General features: G+C 42.5%; 1 protein-coding gene across 7 annotated transcripts in view; it reads right to left on the bottom strand.

Annotated features, from left to right (window-relative positions):
- Positions 1-13385, bottom strand: part of RIN2 (Ras and Rab interactor 2) — a 222022-nt gene that overhangs the window by 43483 nt on the left and 165154 nt on the right. For 5 of the 7 annotated variants that reach the window (XM_042980975.1, XM_042980974.1, XM_015544014.2 and 2 more), the window contains one exon: positions 527-719. The exons of the other annotated variants lie outside the window; for them this stretch is intronic. In XM_042980975.1, the coding sequence (XP_042836909.1) occupies positions 527-719 (193 nt within the window). The remainder of the gene's footprint in view (positions 1-526; positions 720-13385) is intronic. 7 annotated transcript variants of the gene reach the window in all.

Raw genomic sequence — 13385 nt, 5'->3', positions numbered from 1 at the left:
GGTATTCGGTAGGAAGTAGCAGAAGAAACATAATTGGAAAGTGAGCCCCATGAGAAGCCACTGAGGAAGCCCAAAGAGAAAGAGAATTACACATCAGCAGCCAGAGTAGGCAAGTCTATGGACACAGAACTTTTGAACTTTGGGTCCCAAGTTGGATGGCTAGGTCCTGGCAGTGTTCCCAGGCTCAGAATGAAAACAGCAGGGGCAACTGAAGACCCTATAACCAGGCTCATTCTCAGTGTTGAGGCCCAAGAAGTCAGCCCAGATGCCCTCTTATCCTGCTGAGTCCTAGACCTCCCTGGGTAACTGAGCTGATGAAGACAGAAAGACAAACCATGAAGGGGCTCTTTTCCTTGGAGCTGCCTCCATACTTTCCACAATCTCCTTGCATTGCAACCCAGGTATGCACCAGACACCATGCTCCATAAAGCCTGGGAAATAACTTTCTGGAACTCCAAGTCTTTCTCTTTAAGAAAGCAGCAGCCCTACTTGTCTCAAACTGTTTCCTTGAGATTCTGAGTCTTACCCCTGGAGGTTGGGACCGAAGGACTTCGGCTGCCCCCTCCTCACTCAGACTCAGCTGCAGCCATATTGGGTGGGTGTGGAGAAGCCGGTCCAAAATGCTGAGTCTGTTGGAGAGGCTGTCATAGCCAGAGTCCCAGGGACAAGTCTTCACATCCTTTTCTTCAGAATAGCCATCGTCCTTGTGTCTTACCATGCTAGGAGAAAGAGAATTGGCAGGTGTCAAATGGCTGCTGCCCTGTTTCTCTGCCAAGGAGATCATTGTGCAGTCTCTAGGCTACGCCTGTCGTAGCACATACCCCATCTTTTCATCTCCACCTCACGTGTCTTCCTTCCAGCCAGAAAGCTTTCTGAGGGCAGATGCCATATTAGCTTTCACTCCGTATCTACAGTATTAAACAGAATACTCAACAGATCCAACAGACCTTCTATTTCTAACACAGTTTTCAAAAGCTTCTAAACATCCTGAATGCTGTTGGGTCTGTCTTCTGGCATAAACCATTTCACAATTTGAGCACAGAACCCTCAATGCTGAATTTCATATGGTAGCATGAGGTCCTAAAGCCCCAAAAGATTTATCACAAGCACAAGCATGACATGCTCTAAAAGCACAGACAAAAATGGGGTGCCTGGGCAGCTCAGTTGATTAAGCATCCAACTTTGGTTCAGATCATGATCTCATGGTTTGTGAGTTTGAGTCCCGCATCGGGCTCTGTGCTGACACCTTGGAGCCTGGAGCCTGCTTTGAATTCTGTGTCTCCCTCTCTCTCTGCCCCTCCCCTGTTTGTGCGCTCTCTCTCTCTCTCTCTCTCTCTCTCTCTCAAAAATAAACATTAAAAAAATTTAAAAGCAAAGATAAAACATTCACACTCACTCATGCACACTCATTTTCCACCCGAATGAATTGGATTTCATTTCTTTTCACACATCTAGGCATTTTTATTACTAATATTATTTGTAATAAAACTTCACAGTTGACGAATGCTGTGCTATTCATAAAATTATTCATACTAACATTATTCATAATTGCCATAAAGTGGAAATGGACCAAATTTCCATCAACTAATGAATGGAGAAATAAAATGTGGTATATCCATACAATGGAACTTTATTCAGCCATAATATTCATTCTTTTTTATGAATGGAGTACTGATCTGCGCTCCAAAATGGAATGAACTGTGAAGACTTCATGCTAAGTGAAAGAAGCTAGACACAAATACGGTACAATTCCATTTATACAAAATATCTAGACTAGACAAAAATAGAGAAACGGAAAGATTAGTGTTGCCTGGGATCGGGGGCAGGGATGGGATGGGTAGTGATTGCTAATAGGTATGGAGTTTCTTTTTGAAGTAAAGAAAATGTTCTGGACCAAGATGTATGGATGGCTGTACAACTTTGTGAATATGCTGAAAACCACTGAATTATACACTTTAAAGTATGATATGTGAATGAAATCTCAATAAAAAGATGTCATATTGATTTCCATAGTTGCCTTGAGCCCCAACACTAATCCTGTGACTGAGTGTTTAATCCCCATTTTATGAATGAGAAAACAGAGGCCCATCCAAGAAGGTATTGGGATGTCCAGAGTTATAAATTGCCATGAAATGGCAGAGCCAGAAATTCAAGAGGTCTGGTGTTCCTCCAACTTTGCAGGTAACAAGTAAGATCATGAACACAGGAGAGCTTTATCTATGTGGTTTCTACTGTCTGCCATCCCTTTACAAAAATTCTCTCATTTCCTGTAAAACAGCCCCAAAAGGCAGGTACCAGGAATCCAGTGTTTTTAAATAAAGGGGACAGGGAAGCCCAGACAGCTTAAGTAACTTGTACAAGGCAAGGATGTGCCTCTGAGAGTGAGAAAGTAGAAATTCCAGTCCAAGGGTGCTTGGCTCTGGGCTCTCTTTCCCTCTATCACGCCCTGCCTCTCAATGAGCTGGTCATCAACACCAGTCTAGAAGTGGCTGGTGGAAAATATCAGAGCTGATCACTCACATTTGAAGGGCCAAATTCAGGTTGGGGTTCAAATGGTCTTCAAACATCTAAACCCCAAGAAACCTAAATGTGTGGCCTGAATGAAATCTTCAACATTGCGAATGATGGAGATAAAGCCACATTGTAGGCAAGAGTGAAAAAATGTTTTAAAAAAATGTGCTTTTTTGGGCATACCACTCCTAAGAGGCAGGATTGAATATAGAAGAAGCCAACCTAAGGCAATCATTTTGGGGTGAGCAGGCTCAGTAACATACCCACAAGGACAGCGTGTGGGCTGGCCAGAGACTGCCATGCTAATGTCTTCTCTGCACATTCTTGACTTTGTACAGATCTAAAGAATATCATACTTCCATTCAAGATTTACATTTTGTTTCCCCAGAAAGTTTTCCTATACCTTTGCTACAACTTTCCAGATGGGAGAGTATGGGCCAAAAAAGAGCAATTTCCCATTCTGCAAATGCCATTTCAGGGCCTCCAGGTATTTTGAAGTGAATCTTTGCAGCTATAAGAACACCCTCTTCAAAATGAAGTTGGTGTTAAAATTCCTTTCACATGAGGTAAATGAGGCCACTTTAGAGCAGAGATTCTCAACGCTGGCTGACTATTAAAATTGCCTGGGGAGCTTCAACATGTTTTGATGGCCAGACTGCACCCCAGATCAAATAAATCAGACCTTTTGGGGTGGGACCCAGGAATCACAATTTAAAAAATTTCCCCAGGCAAACCCAACTTGAAGGCAAGTTTACAACCATGGCATTGGATTGGCACTGGAGCCTAAGAGAGAAATCTCCTAGGGTTTGTAAAGCTACAGATTCCTGGTTCCAGCCCCAGAGGGTCTGATTCTGTAGCTTGGGGGCTGGAGCTCTGCATTTCTAACAAGCTCCAGGAGACACTGATGCTGCAGTCTGAGGAACACTTGCTTGAGACCTAAGAGCAAAATGTGCACTTGAACCCAGATCCAATTAGGTGGGGTGGGTTTTTGGGGGAGGGGGGACTGGGGTTTGGAGGAGGGTGGTAACATGCCACTGAAAGAATTCTCCAAACCCAAATAAACCCTACATCCCTGCCATCTCGGGTTGGCAATATTTTACCAAGAGCAAATTTCTACAGTCTCTAGCACGGCAATCCTAACGCTCACATGTGCTGTGAGTAAATATGTTGGTGCTTTTATCTTCCTTAGAAGGGCACATCCTGTGATACCTCAGCTGTTCAAGAAGCTAAAGAGCCTTTGTTTTGACAACCAACCTCAGCCTAAAAATCTAGGGTCCAGTCAGGAAGACAGTGAATAAGATTCATGGGGCTTCATAAAGGAGCAACCATTAATTAGATCTTGTCTTTGCCTATGACTAAGCTAACACTTTTCTTTAACAGCCTTTTGAGATTTATAGTATATTATTATAAAACAGGTTGAAAGAGGGGCGCCTGGGTGGCTCAGTTGGTTAAGTGTCCAACTCTTGATTTCATCTTATGGTTCATGGGTTCAAGCCCCACGTTGGGTTCTACATTGACAGCACAGAGCCTGCTTGGAATGTTCTCTCTGCCCCTCCCCTGCTCTTTTTCTCTCTCAAAATAAAAATAAATAAACTTAAAAAAATAAGAGAGATTAAAAGAAAGAAAGAAAAAAAGACATTAGCTTTTATCAGAGACAACCTTTAGGGAAGAACTAATGTGGGAAATGTTGAATCTGCACTGCACGCTGTTGGTGTCCTGCCCAGTCCCCCTTTACAAGACCAGGTACCCATGTCCCTGCTGCCATGAGCACTGGCTGCCGAAAGCTCACAGCTTTCTCCCTTCTTCTGGGCATACCCAGAAAGTCACTTCCTCCTCAGGGAGAGACGCTCTGCTAATGACATGCTGATGCAGGTCATAGAGGAATGGCCTTCTTGCCTGTAGGAGGGACAACTCTGGGGTTGCTATTCATGTTGCAGAACTCCCTGTGGGATCAGGCTGAGGCTAGACTCCAGCTGCCTCCATATCTTTGCCTGGTTTCCTGCTCGTCCCAGACTGCACCCCTCACTCCTTTACAGGCTGCTCCTGAGACCCTGTCTCAATAAATCACAACACAAGAATCTGCATCTCAGGCTCTGCTTTTAGGGAATTCAGTCTGAAACAGAAACTGAAGATATGAATAGAAACTACTGATTCCTAAAACAGATGTCTGCCTGCATGTATCAGGGGTGGGGGTAGGGGTAAGGGGTGGGTGGGGAGGTGGCAAAGAATGAGCGGTTTATAAAAGATAAACCAGTATGATATAATCCAGGAGATTCTCATATGGCATGGTCACGGTGGGATGGCCAGCAAACAAGACCCACCTCCCCTTTTAAGCTTTGTCTTTCTAACCTGCAAGTGGTAAATAACCTCTCCATCACAGTATAGGTATAAAACTGATGCTAACATCAGTACGTGAAAGATTATTAGGGGACAGAACATTCACAGTCCTAAAATATCACCCCACAGATTACTTATCATGAAGAGGAAAGGTACTCTGACAATAGAGAAATCTGGGAGACACCATCTTTAAAAAAATGTTTTTTTTAACTTTTATTTATTTTTTGAGACACACAGAGAGACAGAGCATGAGCTGGGGAGGGGCAGAGAGAGAGGGAGTCACAGAATCTGATGCAGGCTCCAGGCTCTGAGCTGTCAGCACAGAACCTGATGCAGGGCTCAAACTCACAGACTCACGGACCACGGACCTGAGCCGAAGTCGGACGCTTAACCGACTGAGTCACCCAGGCACCCCTGGGAGACACCATCTTAATCAAGTGATCAGTATGAACACCTCCAACAATGAGACACCTGACATCATGAGCCTCAGATGTTATACTCTGAGAAGGTACAGTACCCCCTGGGTCATCTCCCTGCCCCCAAATGTGTTCAGAATCTACACAAGAGAAAACTATCAGACAAATCCAAAGTCAGGGACTTTCTTCAAAACCACTGGCCTAAACTCCTCAAAATATCAATGTCACAAAAATTTTTTTCTTAAAGACTGTGGGATTATTATAAATAAAAGGAGAATAAAGGGACATGATAACTATTGAGTACACAGAATTGATCACATATGGCATCAATAAAAAACAGCTATAAAGAACAACTGGAGATATTTGAATAAGGGTATATAACAGATAATATTGTATTAATGTCTAATTTCCCGACTGTGGTAATTTTATTTATGTAGGAAAATGTTCTTGCTCTTAAGAGATGCAAACTGCAGAATTTAGGGTCAAAGCATGAAAATTTTGGAAAGTAAGTGTCAAATGGTCAGCACCCCATTCCCCTCCAAAAAAGGGGGGATATAGAAATAAGGAAATTGTGGCAAAATTTCAATAATTGGTGCATTCAGGTGAACAGTACTATTCTTAACTTGCCTATAATGTTTGAAATTTCTCAAAATAATAGATTAGGGAAAATATTTACCATCTCCCTGGGATTTTGAGTATAAAATTCATGTATTCAACTCTTACTACTATTTCCAAGCATCTAGGCTTGCTTTCACGGGGAGAGAGATCTCAGGTATGGATTCAGTGAGACCCACAGCCACGTGTGAAAATACTGGGCAAACCCCAGAATGCCCCACAAACGTAAGGTGCCTCTGGCGGCAGAGAACAAACTCTGGGAAACGCCTATACTATATCTGCCCTCAATCCAACTGACTGGGACCTCATGGTTCTGAAGCAGCCCAGTGGATATTACACCCACTTGGGAGACAGGACTCTCCAGCACTAGCTACATTGTGGTCACACCCAATTTAAAGCTCTTCTGAGTGTGGGATGAGAGCGCCTTTCTACTTGGCTGTATTCCCTTCATTCCCAGGGCCAAGCGTTAGTAACCTAGACAGGAGCAAGAATAAATGACTCCAGAAAGCACATTCTAATGTAGGACAGGCAGAAAGACACGACGTGTAGTTTTATTAAGTTGCACAGATCTCAGATTCAACTAAGGGAAACGAATAATTTGCAGCAGAATTTCCAAATGATGTCCTTTCCTGTCTCAATCCAGAACTCCAGCGGGTGGCATAACCTATCAATGCAGCTTCTAATGACCAGGCTCCCAACCACCACATAGGAGGTGTGTTTACTTTGACTTTACAGTCCAGTCTCTTTTCAAGTAAATGACATAGAGAACAAAGCAATATATAAAGTACATAAGATTTTGATGTAGGTTGTCTCTGGAAAAAAATACTGGGGCAGTAAATATAGTCAACAACCTTCTATACATAAGAATCCTAATTCAGCTGTTGAATAGCAAAAATGAAGCCTAAAGGGACTAGGTACGAGGCATAATGTCAAGTTATTACTATCAACAAGGTGGTACATTCCATTTGACTAGAGGGTCTCAGCACAGGTGCAGTGTCCTCCTGGATGGCTCTGTCCTCAGGATATGGGGACAAAACAAGTATACACAAAAACCAAAAAGCTGGGGTGCCTGGGTGGCTCAGTTGTTTAAGCATCCGACTTCAGCTCAGGTCATGATCTTATAGTTTGTGAGTTCGAGCCCCGCATCAGGCTCTGTGCTGACAGCTCAGAGCCTGGAGCCTGCTTCGGATTCTGTGTCTCATTCTCTCTCTGCCCCTCCCCAACTTGTGCTCTGTCTCTCAAAGATAAATAAAAATGCAAAGAAAAAAGAAAAGCCAACCCCCCTCTGTGTGCGTTGAAAACACACCTTCATTAAGCTAAACAATTATATTTTTGAAATGGACAATTTACATCAACATCTGTTGTAAGCTATCCTTGATTATTTTTTAAAGAAAAAAGCTGTTACAATTAAATACTTCAAAATGTGCTATGAATTTTTCTTTCTAAAGCAGACCAGTAGATCATAATTCAACTAAAAAGGGGATGGCTTTAGTGAATTAACAACTTCTAAAAACATCTCATAGAATCAATGGCAAGTCCTCCAGAATTAAGTAAAGCAGGCAGTGACTCTAATCGAGCAAGGATCTCATACACCACTTCTTATGGTTCTCTCTGGCTCCCTTCTGCATTTTTGCATGTGTGAGAATATATGCCTCTGCACAAACACTGTCCCGTCTGCCATGGAATTTGGTACAGGTGAGATCTACCTGCGTGGAAAAGCCACTCTTATATTTTATCTAGGTACTCTGTTTTGCTTCCACTTACAGAATTAATGGGCCCTGTAAACTGGGACATCTGGAGGCATTTAGATGACCAAGTCAGCAGGAGAGGTTGAAGGAAGGACTATCAGGACCTTCTAAAATACAGCTTGGCTTTTGGCTTTTGCCTGCTTCTTCTCTACTCCCCAATTCCTGGACCCAGATTCCACCCCTGGTCTCCTATATCAGGCTTTACAAAGGTATGGAAGGTGATTCTCTCTTGGCAGGGGACTCACTGCTTGCTTCCATGCCAATCCTGGTCATGCACTTAGAGCTAAGTAACCCATAAGGGCTACCTCAGGTTTGGATCTGAAGTGGTGAGTGGCAGGCTCCATCCAGGTCTTACCTGGATTTCCAGCAAAGTGCTCCCTGATAACTCAAACTTTAGGAAGACTCAATGCTCTTTCTGAAGACTGAGCTTTGGTGGACCTTCCCAGCTTTTAAGAAAACTAATAGTTTTTCCTTGTTTACATGATATCTAATAAACAGTCATAGAATGAATCATGACAAGTCGATGGAGTTAATTATAATAACAGGATGCTGATCCCATCAATAAAACACAAGAAAATGAAAATAAACAGCAAAAGCAGAGCCTTGGCTTCCAAAGATGCTTTTGTCCAGGACTTAATTATGGCTTAAGAGTCATACTGCCTGTTTCCCTAACAAAGAGCTGTAGTCCTGCTACAAAGCAAAGAACTAAAAAACAAAACAAAACCATACTTGATGGGATAGTGTAGATTAATTCTGATACTTTATAAATTCTCTATGGCTTATTAAAATTGACAACATTTCCCAAAGAATGTTGGGTATACCAAGGCAGTCCATGGGGGCATAATTTTGAATGCCCAGTTCTTATTTTAATAGCTACATCACATCTATTTAGTGCAGTTCCCAATTATGGCAGAGATGTTAAGTTTACTTTTTTCCCCCCAATTCTTCTTATTGTGGTAAAATATACACAGCATAAAATTCACCATCGTAACCATTTTTAAATGTACAGTTCAATGGTGTTATGTAAATCCATATTGTACAACCATCACTACCATCCATCTCCAGAACTCTTTTCCTCTTGCAAAACTGAAATCTATCCCTAGTATAAAGTAACTCCCCTGACCCTGGGAAACCACCATTCTACTTTCTGTCTCTATGATTTTGGCTCCTCTAAGTACCTTACGTAAGTGGAATCATACACTATTTGTCTTTTCATGACTGGCTTACTAAGTTTACTTTTTAAAATATATGTAAAAGATCAGTAAATTTAAAGAAAAAGTGTTAGGCAAATCAAGAATAGGCAAGATGGTGCAAGAATAAGAGAAAAAAAAAAATGTGGCCGCAGCAGGTGGGATTTGAGCTGAGACAATATGGACTAAAACATAAGGATATTTCCCCCATATTAATGTTTATACACCTTGCTCTTGGACTCAAGGGAAAATATGATCCCCCAAAAAGCATCTATTTGCCATTACTCAGCTCTTTCCTTGCCTGGGATCAAGCTACTCTGGAGTGCCCATTGGACACTGGCTCCAACCCCCATGTCAAAACCAAGGTCAGATCCTGTCCCTTCCCCTACATCCTGCAGCTGCAAGTAATCTTTCAGCACACTGAATTCCTTAGCCCACTGTGTATGCATCTCTGGGGCACTTAGCCCATTTGACTCTGCATTATACTTACTTCTCTTACTAGCCTAGCTCTACCCCAGGCAGGCATTGACCTCATGCCTGCTGTACGCATGATGGGGGATTGGGTAGGAGGTCATCTGCAAACAACATGTCTAATCCTTGTGAGTGAGGAAGAGGAAAAGCTCAGTGGGCAACAAGAAACATCATAGACACTGGGGTCTCTCCATTAGCTTCTTTCTGGGTCCTCCATGCGTAACCTCTGATCCAGGCCTTTCCTCAGCCAGGCCCAACAATAGAATCCGGCTGCTCAGCTCCAGTTTAAGAGACAAAAGGTTCTTGTCTCTGTGTTTATCAGGAAATGGGTGGCAAAAATCACCACAGCTACCAAGATCCCTCTGGCCTTTGGCCATCTTAAGGCCTGGGTAAGAAAAGGAAGCAGTCCAAATTCTTCCAGAACAACAAATCCAAAGTGTTAGCAGCTCCTTCCTCACTGCTCATGAATTTCCTTCATTGGACAGCCCCTCCAACCTCCCACCAGCTGGCAAGGGGTGGGCTTTGGATATAAAAGCCAACACTGAGTTTTAGCTGACACCCACTGATGCAGGGCATTAGTGATACATGCTCCATTCAAGGTTCTCAAATACAGAAAGCCTTATTCCAACATGGGGAATGAGATTTAATTCCAACAAAAGAGGTTGACATGTACTAGCTGTTTGAGCACAGCTCAACAGATGGTCCCTGGCAGGTCCTCGTGGCTGGAATGTTCTCCATTGACCATTAGGGCCTAGTCCCAACCTGGACTCTGGTGCTTGCCATCCTCCACTTACAGATAGGAAAAAGAAAGGATGAAAAGCTTCTGCTCTTGACATTTCTGTATTGGCCTTTCCGTGTGTATGCTGTCTCTCAAGGGTCCTCCCTTCCTCATTCTGCCCATGTGAAGACTTCAGCCTTAACAAAGCCTCTTCACATGATGTTGCTTCAATGGGCCTCAATGGCAAGAAATGTGCAATTCGGGGCATGGCACTGCCCAAAGGCTCAGGCTTCTAGCTACATGAGGCCGATGCAGGAATCATCTGAAGAATCAAGGACCATGGGGGCACCTGGGTGGCTCAGGTGGTAGAGCATCTGACTCTTGGTTACGGCTTAGATCATGATTTCATGCTCGTGAGATCAAGCCCCACACTCTGAGTGTGGAGACTGCTTGGGATTCTCTCTCTCCCTCTCTCTCTCTCTGCTCCTCCCCCTGCTTGTGCTCTCTCTCTTTCTCTTTCTCTCTCTCTCTCTCTCTCAAAATAAATAAATAAACATTAAAAAAAAAAAAAGAGTTAAGGACCAGACTGAAGTCAGAGTCCTGCATCTACATGGTCTTTCTCTTGGAGCATTAGATCCTTGTGTATATATCAAAAGGGAAGCAAATACACCCCAAAAGCCACACCGTGGCCAACATGCCAAGCTTGGTGGGAACTGAATCAAGGGCTTCCTTAATCTTTGGTGAAGAGAAGTGAGGAATCTGTCATCAATGGTTTCTGAAAATATATTAGTAGAAGAGGCCTCTCATGTGGAGAGACAGAAAAAACAATTGCTTGTACTGAAAAGATCCATCTGATAAAACTTGTTGGCACAGGAACCAATTTCTGTTATACACACAGATACACACACACATATATATACACACATATACACACACATACACACACACATATACACACACACATACCCACATAGAGCAAATGAAAAATTCCCAGAAAAATCTATTTCAAAAATAACTAGTAGTTGATGTCCAATGATATCTTACTTTCAATCATTTGAAATCTAAAACATTTCTTTAGAGTCTGTGAAGCTGAATTAAACCCCTCTGCAATATTTAAATCTGGAGAGAAAGGGAGGCTCAAATTGATTCTGGTTCCGCACAGGGCCCTGGCTAATCTCTCAGTTGATAGAAAAATTGCCAGGGGAGCTGAGGAAATTTTACCCACCATTCAAGATGGCAAAAGTATGGGGGAGGCCTGGAGGAAGGGATATCCCTGTAAGGATAATTGTGTGTTTACCTGAGTCCAAGGGGTATTAGAGACTGTCTAGCTTAGCTCCCCACTTGAGGGAAAACACTAGAAACTGATAGAACTGGGTCCAGCTCTCTGAATCATGCCATCTCCCTAAGCATACAAGTTGATATTTTAATTCCTCGAGGCCTCTTTTTGTCCCCTAAAACTCCAAAAGGAAAAAGGCTAATATATTTTGGGTTCTGGGTTTTGTTCCCTCACATGAAGAAGGGCTGCTGCTCTCTGAGCGAGGGGGCCTGAGCTTCCTCAAAAGGATTCTAAAAGCACATCCACAGAGGATTTTTGTGAAAAACTTCCAGGGCCTTCGGTGATTTTTCCACTCTACCTACTGAGGACTAGGAGGAAAGAATGAACAAGGCAGAAACGGGAACAAAAACACACATCTGCCTCCAGGGAGGAGGAGGGATTGCCATTTTCATAGAGGAGAAAGATCTGGTGACTTCTGTGGCCTACGAACTTCCTGTCATTGAGTCTCCAACTAGAGATGAAAAGGGCAGATATGGAGACAATACTGGCAGGGGCCTTTATTGAGTCCTGTAAAACTAAGAAACAGAAACAAAGAAACTGTTGTCCTGGCTGCTCTTGGAGTTGAAAACAGGAGAAGGAGCCAGGCAGGCTCTCAGTCTTGGCCCACTGACCTTTGACCCTGAGCAGTAGCATGCACGAGTCTTCACAGAAAGGCAAGCATTTCATGGATTTGCTGTTCTTAGTGTTTAAGTGCTTTTGGTTACACTAGTGCTATTTCATGGACTAAATCACAACTGCATTGTGACCAATAAGATATTTTGTGGTCGAATCAACTATTACCAATGTAATAGTGAGGCAAGGTCTGTAAAGGGTAAAGCATATCTAACTCTAGAGTATGCCGTTGATAAAATTATGTGCCCAAGGGTACCGTGGATTGGGAAGCCAGCCGCTAAATTGGAAGGCACTGTCCCTCAACAAAAATGGAATAAATATCTAGGACACACTGTGCATTTTCAGGATGATCAGAAACCCCTTGTAAGTCTGTGAAAATCATGCATGATCTGCCATTTAAATGCACAGAAAAATATTGGAGGGATACATACCAAGGAAAAGAAATACACTAGTCAACAAACAATCAAAACCAGTTCTATCTCTAGGAGTGGGTTCATGGTAATATTTTTATATTTTGCATTGTGTTTTTTTCCGCAACATACATCAAAAAAATAACTCTTACATGTTTTTTTTTTTTTAAAAACCTTCCTCAATATAATAGATATCACCAGTCTAAACAAACTAAACAGCTGTTTGGGGAATTTTTGACCTGGAGGCTTAGCTAATTTTTTAAGGTTAATGTGGGAGCTCATCTTTCCTAAAACCACATCTTACCTGGACTTACCTGCTTCCTCCTTCAGGTCCTGGAACATCTAGTATACTCCACTATTATATTCTCATTCCATTATATGATACTCGTTTATAATTCGTGCTCCTTGCGGGCTCTACTGTCCAGGTATTTCAAATAAATAAATTATTTCAATAATAAATTTCAAGAAATTGTCTTGAAGTTGGACTTAAGTGTTGCTACACTGATAACAGTACAAGTAAAGAGTTGGTCAATCCTCATAGAATTCCTTGAAACCATATTCCAAAGACCTGGAAGTGGCTTCAAATCAAGAAACTGTTTAAGGGATTAGCAGAGGAAATGAATCAAGCTAGTCATAGCAGAATGTCTTCAATGGGCATGATAGGAAAATGTCTTACTGCAAAAACTGTTATCACTATGTGATCTCCTCTAACTATGAACAAAGCCATGACCCCAAAGCACTCTACCTGGTCTTCCTCCACTGAAGGAAAGAGTAGCTATGTCTATGGTATCACTTGGGAGTTTCAGATGAAAGGATTCTTGACTTTCAGAATGCAATGTAAACTCAAGTCAAAGAGCTTATCTTTCCTATCTCCCATCAGATATTCTTAATGCTTATTTATTTTTAAGAGATAGACTGAGCGTGAGTGGGGGAGGGGCAGAGAGAGAGGGACACACCGAATCCGAAGCAGGCTCCAGGCTCTGAGCTGTCAACACAGAGCCCAACATAGGGCTTGAACTCA

This window comes from Panthera tigris, chromosome A3, assembly GCF_018350195.1.
Source record: "Panthera tigris isolate Pti1 chromosome A3, P.tigris_Pti1_mat1.1, whole genome shotgun sequence".
NCBI lineage: Eukaryota > Metazoa > Chordata > Mammalia > Carnivora > Felidae > Panthera > Panthera tigris.
Note: the sequence above shows the minus strand (reverse complement) of the source record. Positions and strands in the feature narration are given on the sequence as shown.